Source organism: Epinephelus lanceolatus, chromosome 15 (genome assembly GCF_041903045.1).
Source record: "Epinephelus lanceolatus isolate andai-2023 chromosome 15, ASM4190304v1, whole genome shotgun sequence".
NCBI classification, from domain to species: Eukaryota; Metazoa; Chordata; class Actinopteri; order Perciformes; family Serranidae; genus Epinephelus; species Epinephelus lanceolatus.
Genome location: NC_135748.1, coordinates 38,105,458 through 38,119,901, shown reverse-complemented (window position 1 = coordinate 38,119,901; position 14,444 = coordinate 38,105,458). Strand labels below are relative to the sequence as shown.

At 42.4% G+C, this 14,444-nt stretch overlaps 1 protein-coding gene across 2 annotated transcripts in view; it reads left to right on the top strand.

Annotated features, from left to right (window-relative positions):
* brf1a (BRF1 general transcription factor IIIB subunit a) overlaps positions 1-14,444 on the top strand; it is a 164,533-nt gene that overhangs the window by 92,001 nt on the left and 58,088 nt on the right. For both annotated transcript variants that reach the window (XM_033642683.2, XM_033642682.2), the window contains exons 13-16: positions 8,217-8,278; positions 10,192-10,273; positions 10,462-10,517; positions 12,772-13,040. In XM_033642683.2, the coding sequence (XP_033498574.1) occupies positions 8,217-8,278; positions 10,192-10,273; positions 10,462-10,517; positions 12,772-13,040 (469 nt within the window). The remainder of the gene's footprint in view (positions 1-8,216; positions 8,279-10,191; positions 10,274-10,461; positions 10,518-12,771; positions 13,041-14,444) is intronic.

Genomic DNA, 14,444 nt, shown 5'->3' with positions numbered 1-14,444 from the left:
GACAGCAGATGAAAGAGCTTACAAGTTGTGATGAGGGAAGACACCACTTGGAAAAGTACCCGTACAAATTCAGTTATGTTAAAGCTAGTGTGACTCTGTGAGGTATACGTTGCCTGCAGTCTGCTACATGACATTTACCCCTTTTCCACCAAAATTAATGTATGTATGCAGCTTTTTAAAAGCAGGAAAACACATTAAAAATAGGCGATAGACCTAAAACAATGTCACGCATGGAGGCCAGTGAAAGTGTCACAGGGTTTTCTTCTTTTTTATATCTCTTACTTACTCAGACACTCTCTCAAACTTGGTGCAGACTAAATTTTGAATAATGTTAGAGTGCTGCTCAGACGGAGATATGGTATTGTTAATGCATTGGCTGAATTGGGTTGAAAATAAGTGTCTCCCCCAGGGAGGCCGATCGAAGCCGATTGGAACTGGAGCTGATAAATACTTAGGACTGCTGCAGAGCCATTTGTTAGCAGGCATCAGTGGTGTTTGTGCAGTGGGAAAGGGGCTGTTGTTGACCAGTTGCCGGTAGTGGTGTCCTTCAGGGCAACGAACTAGGACACCTAGAGTTGAGCTGTCATCTCGTCATCTTAAGCCTCCTATGGACTGTGAGATTTTAGCAATCGTATAAGTTTAGAGCAGCTACACTGTGCAACATGGATCTAATAATCTTGGGTACGACATCAGGTTTAATGAATGCACATGTATGATGACGGCGCCGACTGAATTGCAGGCTGCTCCGGTGTGAGTGTTTTTGCTGGCTCAGGATCCTGGTGCAGACTATAAACTGGAGTTTACCAGCCTGTCACTCATGCAGCATTTGAAGATAATTACAAGCACAGCCATTCTCAGCTTTCAATGTCCGATAGTCCACCACTAACATTTTCGTCACGTCTCGTCAACAAAAGTGAAACATAGATTTCGTCTTAGTTTTTGTCATCAGGATCTATTTTCAGCTCGTCATAGTCTTTTTTTCCATCATGGGAAAAAGGTTGTTGACAAAAAATGTTTGTCATAGTTTTTCTCAACGAAATTAACACTGCTACAGACTGTGAGAGTTTATCGATCAGTAAGTTTAGTGCAGCTACATTGTGCGACCTGGATCTGATAACTTTGGGTACGACATCATGTTTGATGTATGCAGACTGTACGATGACAGCACCGACTGGGCTGCTATCTGTCTGTTTGTTTGGGTTTAGAGCCAGTGCGTCATTTCATGCTGCATTTCTGTTGGTTGGTTAGTAGATGTAATACAGGCAGAGGGCAGAATCTCTGCAGATAAATACACTGCCACACACTTCTAGTGGGCCATAAGTGATGATTGAGAGGGATTTATCCTGCATAGAGTACCTTACGTTATCCTACCTTCTTAATGACATTTCTGTTCATTTGAAATGTTAAAGTTCAGTAAGAGACAGATGAATATTCATGACTGATATTATTATTTTAGCCACCGTCTCTCAGATCGCTACCTTTCCCCTCCATCACTTCCTCTCCTCTTTCTAAAATAATGTATTCCCTCAGAGTGCTCGCTCTTGGAGGACGGCTCTCCCCTCTCCTCTCCCCTCTCCTCTCCCCCTCAGCACGAGGTTGGAGGTGTGTTCCAGAGGGATTTACTGTTGGAGAGCAGAAGCTCCTCGAACAAGAAGAAAAGATGTTTGGGGAATCCTGTTTTTTTTTTCCTTTCCTTTCTGTATTGATATGCAGGCAGAGCTGGATCTCTGAGCTGCTGCCAAAAGACCTCAGGTTTCTTCTGTCAGCTTGGACAGGAAGAGGAAACTGGTTTCTCAGTGTGTACAAGGTCATTAGGGAGGTGCTCTTTGTTTTCCTTTAGGATTTAGAAGTTTTCTGGATGTGCTGCAAGTCTTTGCCACTTTTTTCCCTGCTAATGAGGTGATGTAATCCTCCTCTTCTTATTCAGAGCGACGAATAATGTTTTTGGCCTTCGGATGTTTCCACTGATGGAGGCCAGACGCCTGCAGATGTGCTTTTTTTTCTGTTAATAAGGAGACGTCTCATTTAGCGCAGCCTTCACTTGTCTTAGATCTACTGTTTATGTACCATTATCTGACCACCCTGTCCCCGTTCTGAGGACACTGCAGCCAATATGCGAAGACATTCTATCCTACACTGTTGGACACTGATATCTACAGTTCAGATATCTGTCTCCAGATTAACGTGGGAAAATGTTCTGTTTTCGTCTTTTTCTCTCCGCCTTTTTAAAATTTTCATTTCCATTTGTTCGTCAGCCTGGGAGTTCAGCTATTCAATCAAAATTGTCTCTTCTCCTCCGCCTGAACACCAGCATCCTTGGCAAACACTACTGTCTTTAACAGTCTGTAGTGGGCTGAGTTTTATTTAGCTACAAAGAAGATATTATCATATAAAACTAGAAAATCTAATGTGCCCATTGGTACCAACTATGTCATGCTAGCTTGGCAAATGCTTCGCTTGGCATTTTGGCAAAGAAAAAACTGGCCCGGCCATTTTCACAGGCGACCCTTGACCTCTCACCTCAAGATATCTGAATGTAAATGGGTTCTGTGGGTCGCCATGAGTCTCCCCTTCACAGACATGTCCACTTTAATCTAATCCCAGTGCAGTTTCAGGCAAACAACCATGCAGCTTTTCTGTATACTGGGGTCCCAAAACAGTCCTGGAATTGCACAGGTTGGGTCTGACTGGAAAGCTGAGAACCCAGTTGTATTCATGTGTGATGGTGTTAGTCCCCATAGTGGTCATTTCATTGTGGTGAGGTCATTTTTTAAACAGACATCACTGTATAGAATGACCTACAGTGACCTCTAGGATAATCACAGCCTCATGAAACTCCACAGCCACAAACTAGAAACCTCGAGCATTCAGAGGACAGACGGCTTTCATAGGTATGTTGACAATGAGGGGATTTCTCAGCAGTTTCTGGAATAGAAGTGCTCGCAGTCCAATCGCAGAGTTCTCGCAGAAATCTCCAAATGTCAATGTCATGTTTTTTGTGGTGTTCCTCAAGGTCTTGATGTCTTAATGTGGAATTTTGAAGGGATTTTTGACCATTTTTTATCAGGTCTCGAGTGGGCAAGAATGCTTTAATTTAGCGCCAAGTCCCTATATACTCTCGGAATAGGTGTCGAACCAGAGCACAAAGTTTATAACAGATTTGTAATTTGAAAAATTTGACACACAGTCTTAAATTACTCCTCGGGTTCCCCACTGTCAGATGATGCATACCACTTTCATGTGGCATCTACTGCTGACCTGCTATCTCCTCCTAAATATGCCCTGCTCTCCCTAAAAAAGACAAAAAAGGCGTTGTCTCTGTCTCGCTGGTTAGTTTAACTGAACATTTGAGGACGACCATGTGGTTACAGTTTCCTAAAAACTGTCAAAATTAGCTTTGAACACTTGCTGTGAATCCAAGAGCATGTTCACACTAAAACTTGTAACTTCTCTTTGTTCTCTGTTCCCTCTGTCCTCACTAAGCCAACGTTTATCTCACAAGAAACAAAGCTTTCCCAAAACAGTCTCCGGAGTGTTTAAATCTTAAAGCTGGCCTGGTGTTTCAGATTGTACAGAAACTGCAAAGTGATGACGTTAGCTGTCGGGTCACTGTCAGGGGCTGTGTGGCAGTGAAGTTAAGAAGCAGCTTTTGTCAGTGACCTGGATTTATGTTCATTTGTCAGACAATGTTGCAAAAGAAAAAAAATAGAAATTAATTTATCAGCACAGCAGGGGAGTGACTGCTGGTTAACATGTTGTGTTTTGGAGGTGTGATTAAATCACAATTTCATACTTGTTGTGTTGTCTGGCAACAGAAACGGAAAGAGAAACAAATGTGAATAAAAAGTTTGGCTGTATTAAAACATAGTGCGATCACAGAGAGCAGGATGGGGCTGAGTGGAGGCTTAACTGGTTGTCTTTCACACTCTGTACTAGATTTTGCAGTATTGTTTGTCAAATGAAAATAGGGCAAAGAAGAGACTTAGCTGTTTTTCTGTTGTTAATGTCTTTCATTTTAAGCAGAAAAAGAACTGGAAGAACAGTGTTCAGTCCTCAGTCTTAGTGTAGATGTAGTCTTAGACCTGTTTACGCACTCTTTGAGCATGGGAGTTTGATATTAGTACCAAAACCGTGACATCCCGGGTAACACAACATCTCTGTTTGTCTCCTGGGCTGTCTACTCTCTACTTGACAACAATGTATTAGGGCCATTGTAGGTAAAAAGAAAAAAAATAGCAAACGAGGTGAGGGGCAATACATTCAGAGAAAAAATGTGGTCATCTCTGAGATTGAAGTGGTAAATTTACGAAAAAAAACTGACCAATTACCTCTAGCTCGTTGAGTGTGTGCCCAACATGGACCAGTTGCCCAGGTGTAATTCCGATCCGCGACCCTTTGCTGCACGTCATCCCCCCTCTCCTACATTTCCTGTCTATGTATGGCTGTCCTATCAATAAAGTCACAAATGCTTAAAAAAAAGTCACAGATTTACTGCCACAAAGTGAGTGTAGAGAAGAAGTAATGTTGGATGAGTGAATCAAGCACAGGACTTTCCCCCAGGAGAGCAGGGTTTGTGTCCCATGTGACTCAACACTTGCTAATTATCTTTAAACTAAGTTGACGTATTATTTTCAGTTTCTAGGACGTAAAAAGCTGCAGAATGCACACTGTACATACGCTTTAGCAGAATAGCTTAACAGACCCATTTGTTCCCATTCATTCATTTTCTGTAACGGCTCATCCTGTTAGGGGTCGCGGAGGGGGGGCGGGAGCCTATCCCAGCTGACATTGGGCGAGAGGCTAACACATAGAGACGGACAACCATTCACACTCACATTCACACCTACGGACAATTTAGAGTCACCAATTAACCTGCATGTCTTTGGACTGTGGGAGGAAGCTGGAGGAAACCCACACTGACAAGGGGAGAACATGCAAACTCCGCACAGAAGGGCTCCCCCACCCCGGAGTTCGAACCCTCCACCCTGGGTTCGAAACAGGAACCCTCTTGCTGTGAGACGACAACACTAACCACTGTGCCGCTGACCCATTTGTGTTAAAGTGAAATTTCGGTTTATTTCAACCTGTCTCCTATCGTCCTAAATTTGTTTCAAGTGACTAGTGACATAGAAATAATAGTTAGCATGTTAGCCGTTAGCCTAGATACAGCCGGGGCGCATAGTAGCGTCAGACCTGTTAAAACGTAAGTGAACGGGCAACCTTCAAGTGCAAAGTTAGTCCACTAAACAAGCTTTTTTCCACAAAGACCGCCTCATATCGTTAGGATAAATGTCAGAGAACATATAGAAAACGACATGTAAACGTGTTGTCTTACCTTACCGGTGTGCTGCCATGTTTGTTTACCATCTAGCTCTGCTTTCCAAAGCGCGGCCGAAATATCGCGAGAACAAGCAGTGATCTCATACCGTGCCTGAAATCTCGCGAGAACAAGCAGCAACAGCTGGAAGGCAGAACTGGACAGTAGCCTGAAAAGTTCATTCATTTATTTTATGAAAGATTTATAGAATAATAGCCGACTTTTTGCCAGACTTTGACTTTGTGGAGGAGGAATTTGATTTTGCAGAGTTTGATGGCTGCCCTTATTTATTTGAGCCAGAATACACTGACGAAGAGCTTCGTGAAATTGAAGAACGGAGGAGGAGAAAGAGAGAGGCGCAACAGGTAGAGGACAAGAGAGGAGGAATGGCTGCTGCAAGGCTGCGTAGCTCTGGAGATTGGTGGTGTACCTGTGAATGCTGTGCCCCAGTGCCCACAGAAGAGGAATGCCTCTGTTGCAAAGAATGGGACCGGTTGCAGCCTTATTTTCAAGGTCTGGATGTGACCGAGGACGAGACACCTCCACCTGGAGTAGTATCCAGCTGGGCTTTATCTAGAGCTCGCCAGATATATTTCGGCCGCGCTTTGGAAAGCAGAGCTAGATGGTAAACAAACATGGCAGCACACCGGTAAGGTAAGACAACACGTTTACATGTGGTTTTCTATATGTTCTCTGACATTTATCCTAACGATATGAGGCGGTCTTTGTGGAAAAAAAGCTTGTTTAGTGGACTAACTTTGCACTTGAAGGTTGCCCGTTCACTTACGTTTTAACAGGTCTGACGCTACTATGGGCCCCGGCTGTATCTAGGCTAACGGCTAACATGCTAACTATTATTTTTATATCACTAGTCACTTGAAACAAATTTAGGACGATAGGAGACAGGTTGAAATAAACCGAAATTTCCCTTTAAGTTTATATTTTGACAATGCTAGGACATCGAGGAAGGACATCCAGCTGATGGCCAGGTAACATCCCGGATATCAACACAACTTTCATTCTGGAACTGAACCATAACGGGACGTCTTGACTGGACATTCAAACAATGGTTAAAGTCTTATGCTTGACCCAGTATATGTACACAGTGTGCATCCAGCAGCTTTATACATCCTAAAAACTAAAAATAATAAGTCAGCGTTAACTGACATGAAACACAAACACTGGTGTCCGGGGTGAAAGTCCTGTGCTTGAGCCATTCTTCCACCACAACGTCCTCTCTACATGGACTTCTGACTCTGAAAGTAAACATGGGAGTTTATTTTTTTAGAATTAACCACTCCTAAATTTACGGCTTTAATCTTGGAAATTCTGGGGCTTATTTGGGGAGGAATATTGTCCCATCCCCATTTTATTTATTTTATTTTATATTTTTACCTGCAGCGGCCCTGATATAATACGCTGTCCTACTACACTGTCACTTAAGGGACCAAAACCCTCAAAAAGTTTGAGGGTAGGAGTTATTTTATGAACTTTACCTTCCTGACAGCCAATGTAACATCCCGATCCTGAGGTCTGCAGATTCTTCTGCACGCTCACCAAGAACAATTTTATGGGTTTGATCAAATTAGCGAGTGTAGATATATCAAAGCCAGGCCTGAATAATAACTCGGTAATTGCTCCCTCCCTCCTCCTCTCTCCGGGGTTGGACCGGCGTTATCAGCTCTTAGTCTCGCTGCCTCTCTGCCTCCCGGAGCTGCCAATCTCTCCCAGGGCTTGTCTCCATCTTATCTCCCCCTCACACTTCACGGAGAGGAAGCTCTTAGAGGGCTGGGCCCGGCAGATAGCGACTGACCTGTCTCTTCCCTCTGGAGCGGTTTCTTTTTTTAAGGAAGCTGCAATCTGCTAACTGAACTCAAATGGCTGACTAGATTATCCCCCCCTCCCCTCCCCTCACCTCCTCGACAGTGGGAGAACACACCCTTTACTGTCTGAGGGTGGGTGTTTTCCTCCCTCCCTGTCTGTGCACCTGTCTCTCCTTAATGAAGCGGGAAGGCTGCCTGTGGACTCAGGTGGCACGTCTTTGAAGTTGCCGCCCTGTTGGGAGTTTGAACTCAAGGAAGGAGGGCCCCTGTGAACGTGTCAAAGGCAGAAAGCTGACAGAAGTTAAACGACTCCCATAAACCTGCCGCTCGCTGCCTCTTTAAAACATTTCTCTCCATCTTTACTCCTTTGATTGACTGTCTGATGTCTGCAGGCAGCCAGAGAAGAGTTGCACTTTGTTCCAAAACAGCTAATCAAGGTGGAGGATCTTTTCGAGTGAAAGCTGTTGAATTCCTAGTGATGGTTTTCGTCTTCACTCAGCGCCTACGCTCGCTCCCTCCTTTTGTTTCCTTTATCAAAGTCAATCAGATTTCCTTTGAACCTTTTCTCTTCCAAAATTGAAACGTGCGTGCACACCTGGGGATTTCAAATACCACTGTCTGTTATCAACACATTAAGAATGTCTGTTGTTTCCTCTCTTGCAATCAGCTCCATCGCAAAGAGACGCAGGTAAAAGCGAGTGTCAGGCGTCGCAGCTTGAAGAAAAATGCAAATTGCCGTTTCAGCATCTCCCAGTTTCAAAATAAAGCACGCTGCAATCTAGAAAGCGTATCGTAATTGAAAAGAAAGTGAGTTTAAGGTAGATCCGCTTAAACGCCAGCTAAGCCTATTAACGTCTTATCAGAAGTCACAGTGCGTTTTATTTGCTGATTAACCCTCGATGGAAGATGTTCCACGAGGAAGAGATGCAGTAGGATGTTGGCGTTGCTGTTTTTGTTTTGTCCCCTGCCAGCTGCTGTTTCCTGGTTTACCCCTCTGGGACGTTGAAGCTGCCGTGAAAATATGCGTTACAGCAAATGTTCAAAGTGTGTCCGTTCTGATTTTGTCTCTGTGACAGATGGTGCTGCTGACAGCGGGGAGCTGGACCTGAGTGGGATAGATGACAGCGAGATAGAGCTGGTATGTACCTGCTGCCTAATGAGATCCACTCCAGCTGAAACACACAAGTTAATCACGCACATGTTCCTAAAATGCACATCAGAGGAATGTTCCCTTTCCTCGAGATGCTTTAACAGCTCTCAAAAAATCCCTCATGCATCTGTTTGAACTCTTATTGTCCTGAATTCACAATGATAATGTTGCAGATACTCATGGTTTCCTGTGGTCCCTAGCCAAGGTGTTACAAAAGGCCTCCTCAGATACATCAAAGCAAAAACAAAATCCGAACATGCAGTTTAAAAGGCTTCCTAAAATGCATCATTGTTGGCAAGATGTGGCAAAAATGATTTTAGTGAAATTTGTTTGAAAGTCTGATCATGGGGCAAGATTAAAGTGAAAAGGGTGTGGAGCACATCCAGAAGAATTTCTAACACTTAGAGAAATTAGTGTTTCAGCATTTCAGCTCTCTTCTCTGAAACCCCTGCACTTATTAGAGACAAAAGACAAAATTAAGACAAAAGTTTTATCTTCTTCTCAATCCCTGCACTTATTGTATTAAAAATTGTTTATTTTTTCCTTCACTCCTGCATTTATTAAAAAGAAAAAAAAATTCTCCTAAATTCCTGCACTATTGAATAAATAAAAATCTTTCTTTTCTCTTAAACTCCTGCGCATATCAAATACAAAAAGTCTCCTGCACTTTGAATAGAAAAACAATCTTTCTTCTCTCCTGAACGCCTGCACTTTTAAATAGAAAAATTAAAGTTATTTTCTCCCAAACTCCTGCATTTTTAAGTAAAAAATTATCTTATTTTTTCCTAAACTCCGGCATGTATTGAGGAAAAATTACCTTATTTTCTCCTAAACTCCTGCACTTATTGAATGAAAAAAATATCTTTGTTTTCTCCTAAACTCCTGCACGTATTGAAGAAAAATAACGTTTATTTATAACATTTATTTTCTCTTAAACTCCTGCATTCAGTTAATGAAGAAATACCTTTATTTTCTCTTAAACTCCTGCACTTATTTAACAGATTTTTTTTCTCCTAAACTCCTGCTCTTTGAAATAAAAAAATCTTAATTTTCTCCTAAACTCCTACACATATTGAATTAAAAAAAAAATAAATCTTAATTTACTTCGTAACTTCGGCACTTACTGTATAAAATATATCTATAATTTCTCCTAAACTCCTGCACTCACTGAATAGAGAAACATCTTTACAGCACATTTCAAAATGCAAATTAACATCAATAGTTATAAAAAATCTAAAATGAAATCTAGTCAAATGGTGACAAAATGAATAAAATTAAGAAAAAATTTCAATAAACTGGAAGCATGTGTGTGCGGCTGTGGGTTTTTGCATATGAAATCTAGATATACTTTATTATTAAAATAACACATTTAGAAGATTGTGAAAAAAATTCAGCTCTGCTAAAACCCTCCTGAACAATGAACATGAAAGATGTTCTAACCAGGAGAAGTGTCAGCTTCAATCTGCAGTCCTCACAGCTAGATACACTAAAATCCCCCTAAATCTTACACACTCGACCTTTAAAGTGTCGCAGTCTGCCCATAGAGGCTTTAACTCCCTGTATATTTATATAAAACTACTCACTGTGCATATTTAAACATCTAACTTTAAACTCAAGAACAAGACTTAAGTGTTTTTGCCATGTTGATCTTCAGTATGTTGTGTTTAGTGAACTTCTGTTTTGTCTAATAAACTCCAGAATATCAACTGATCACATCAAAAATGTGTCTGTTTCATTATAAACTAAACATTTGACACATTAAAAACATGAAGTAAACATTGGATTCAATCACAAAGGCAGTATTTGTTGAAAGAAATGAGACTATTTGACCCGATGCACAAAAATATCAGTGAATTGTTCTGCACATTGTTTTCCTCGAACTCATCTGACTCTCTCTTCAGTATCTGCTGAGTGACAAAGAAATCAAAGTGAAGACGGCGCTGTGGATGGCAGAAAACTCCGACTACCTCAAAGAGCAGAAAGGTGCTTTCATTTGTCTTTTTTAGTCGTCCCAAAATGTACCTCCCACTCTCATTATTTTATCAGCTAAACAGAGTCAAACCTCCAACTGAACCTGCCAGCGTTTGTGTCCTATGGTAATTTCCCACTGTGTTGTGTTGATGTTTGTATCTCACAGTTTGTGTTCAGGCTGTTTGTTGTTTCTGTTTCAGAGAAGGAAGCAAAGATAGCGAAGGAGAAGGAGCTCGGGATCTACAAAGAAAAGAAGGTAACAGCGTTCAGCCTTAGAAACTCTAAGATAAGAAAGGGCAGGTTGTCAGAGCTCGGAGCTGACAGGAAGTTAATCGGAGGCAGAGTGATGGTCAGACAGTCAGAGGTTGTTTCAGAAAGTTCAAATGGACTCGGAGCATCTGTTAGTCGGAGAGGAAAAGTGTAGTATACAGGCGGGTGATCAGTCAGGCAGGAAACAGGCAAACAGACTGAAACACTGACAGTTTGTCAGCAGAGAAAAGAACAGTCACAGAAACCTGTTCGTATTTACAAGGTACCGATCCATCAAGCACCTCAACCCTGATCTGTCATCGTTCTGAAATCTGCACCTCTTCACAAAGCTGTTATTACTCACAGGACAGCCCTCAACTAAACACATTCTTAGTCTACTTTTTTTATTCATTTCAATCTCCTGCCTTGTTTTTAGCTTTGAAGCCCAGTTCAGACCAATGACGTGTGACGAGACAAAACCGCTTTAGCACGTTGCAGAGAAAAGCTGCAGCTGATGGTGTCACCTGCAACTCAGCTGGTCAAATCGCCGGCGGCTGGTTTAAAAGCACGTCATCTGTTTCGACAGCCAATCAGCTTGTAGTGAAGTCCGCTGGTCAAGTCAAAATGACCGCAGACGGAGTGTTCGCTTGCTGCAGCAGGTGCTCCGTCCCAGCTGAGCTCTCTGTTTCCGTCCTCATGGTGTGCCGGTGTTGGACGATGGGTCTCTGCTGTTGCTCATTGTATGTGCTTAGCGAGAATTTGTGGACAGGAAGTGGGCGCCATACTGTTTCCTGCACAGTGAAACAGGAGGCTGATCAAAAACGAACCAAGATTCTGTTTCTGAGTTTTCAATTTCTCGTGACAAACGTTCTCAGAAACATGTTTAACTTTAAGAGATGGAGCTTGTTTTGTGCCAGCCGGCTGCCATTGTTTCAAATGGACGTGTTCTCATTACCTCACCCATTGCATTCTGGTAGTTGTAGGTTTTCTCCCTCTAGCACCACTTTCAATAGTATCTGCATCTTCCTACTGCATAGACATCCTAGTTTTATTAAAAGGCAGTGAAATACTTCTTTAATCCCTCAGGTTATCTGATATTTTCAAACTCGTCAAATCTGGAGACTCCACAAGAATCACTTCACCTCAAAATGTTTCAGATTGTTCTATTTGAGTAAATGTTTGAAGCCAAATGAGCCGCAACTACTGAATATTTTACAAGCTATAGACAGATGATCAGACAGACAAAACACAGACAGACAGGCAGTGCGTCCTGTGAAACTGGTTCCCTCTCAGATCCCATTACTGGTTCTGGCACAGGCCCTTTGTTAGCCCCAACATCTGTTCACTGGTTTTAACTAGCTGGATTAACTGCAGTGGAACAGAGACCTAATGAGACATGCAGCCTCCTGACAGCGCTGATCCAACCACAGCAGCACACTGTCATTTCACTGACAAACCAGTGAATAAATGAATAAAGCGGAGGACAGTCTCGTTATGTGTGTGCATGACAAAGATAGCATCCTTTTGTGGTTTCTAACACTAAACATCCTGAGTTGATTAGCTGCTGCTGAGGGGGTCACTTTAATGTCAGCTGAGGATTTTAAGTTAAATTGCCTCAAATCAGTGTGCCAAGAAACTTGTGAAATTTCAAACCGTGTCATTGCTGCGTAAAATGTGTTTAAAAGTTGATGTTTTCAGTGAAGAGAAACTCAGCGGATCTGTGGAGATAATTTGGAGTGAGGTCAAGGTGAATGTTGAATAACTGAAGCTGGGTGATAACCCCAATCTGGTGTCTTAATTGAGATAAATGGCTGATTACAGAAATGAGCTCAGCTGAACATTTGCTTGCAGATGATGTTCCTCTGCTTGTCTGAAATAACTCATTTTTTCACAGGGCACATTTTTTCCCCATCTGCGACCTAATTGGTGTAATAGGGAGACAAAATATTTCAGATAACATTTGACCCTCGTCTGCTGAGTGGAATCGGAGTAGATTTAGTAAAGTTAGATCGACTGCGAGGTCTTAATCATGATTTGTTTATAATGTGGTGCTCCAGTCACAGCCAGGGCGGTGCTGGGTTAGTTGTGAATCAAAGAAAAATATCTCTGCTGCAAAAAGCTCCAGTATGGACTCCCAGGAATATTTTTACCTGTTCTGGTGTAAACCTTACCATTAATACCATTTCCATTTTCTGGATATGGCAATGTCTCCATTTTTTTTCCACAACAGCTCACTTGTACTTTGGTTCTTCTCCCGACAGCCCAGAGGACCCTCCAAGAAGCGCCCGCCGATCCGAGCCAGCACCGCAGACGAGGCCATCGAGAAGATGCTGGAGCAGAAAAAGATCTCCACCAAGATCAACTACGACGTCCTGAAGGACCTCAACATCAAGCCCGGCGCCAGTCCGGCTCGCAAGGTCGAGTCTCCGAAGAGGGAGCCGTCTTCTGCCACCAAACTGACCGGACGCAACCGCAATCCTGCTCGAGCTCCACTCAGCCTCAGCACGCCGCTCAGCACCCTGGGAAAAAGGTTGGTGCAAGGCATGTTTTATTCAATTTATTCCGTTTGCTTCTTTTGAAGTTCATCAAAAACAGAATTACATCTTATCGAGTCCAAAAATTGGATCGTGACATTTGGGCCCTGACTCGGGGTGACGGAGACACAACATGAGCTAAGCCCCCAATCTTCCCCAAACAAATCAATGAATGTGATTAACTTGCAATTATATATAATTAAACTGGTATTTTAATTAGACTTGAGGGTGGGCCAGGGCAAACAAACCAGACTGAAATATCTCCAGCGTATGGAGCAACCAAATTTTACCTGGACAAAGTGAAAGAAACCAAAACGTCCCTAGCTTAATTAAAAAGAATAAAACAAAGTTTACCAAATAGGCAGTCCAACCCTGCTACCTCCCCCAGAACAGCACCTTAAATGTGGCTACAAATGATCAGCTGGGAGAGGAGGAAAATGGGTGTCCACCTCCGACGAGCTGACGCCATATTGGCTCTTTAGAGGGAGCTTTCATTACTGGATGCCAATCACCTGCTGGAGCCACCAACCACATGATCTTCTTGTCCTGGCACAGACCTGTTTGAATACTCTGAGACACTTGCACACACCAAAATTCACAGCAAGACACACAACCCAAATTACAGCCACAGTCGTATGTCTTTGCCTTAGATACAGAGAGATGCAGCCAGAGAGTTTGTCTGTCTCACTTTTCCTCCACTGGAAAAGTTCACAGTCTGTCTTTGATGATACATTCAGTACCGATATCTTTCTGTAAACGAAAACAGAAAAATTAGAGGTCCTAAAAGTCAGTCTGGGAAATGTAGGAAACTGCCAACACAAGTCAAAGAGGACAGAGCAGAATCACAGCACTTAAAGGCTGGTGACATTCAACATTGTGATAGTGTGTGGATGTGTGCCAGAGGTGGTAATGTTTACAGCGATGTCAGCCTCATATTGAGTGCATGAAAACCTAACATACCACATGATTAGTGCTCAAACGATTAGTCCATTATTTGATTAGTTCATGACAGAAAGTTTACAGCAGTTTTGATTAATTGATTGTTGGTCATTAACCAAACATAAATGCCAAATGTTCTTTGGTTCCAGTTTCTCCACTGTGAAAATGAACTGCTTCTCTGTGTCGTGTGTTGTTGTAAATTGAATCTTTGGGACTCTTGGTTCAACAAAAGCAGCAGTTTTGGCTCCGGAGTCTTGTTTTGGGCCTTTCTTACATTAGTCTTTGACATTTTATAGACAAAGTGATTGATTTAGTGAATTATTTGTAGCACCACTGAACATAATCAGCCGCAGTAGGAAATTACGACCGTCCGCTGGTAGGTTTTGACTTTGACTAATAACTGTCTAATCAATCAGCCAGCTCATTTCGTTGTGGACATGTAGTTCATATTAAAAAAAGAT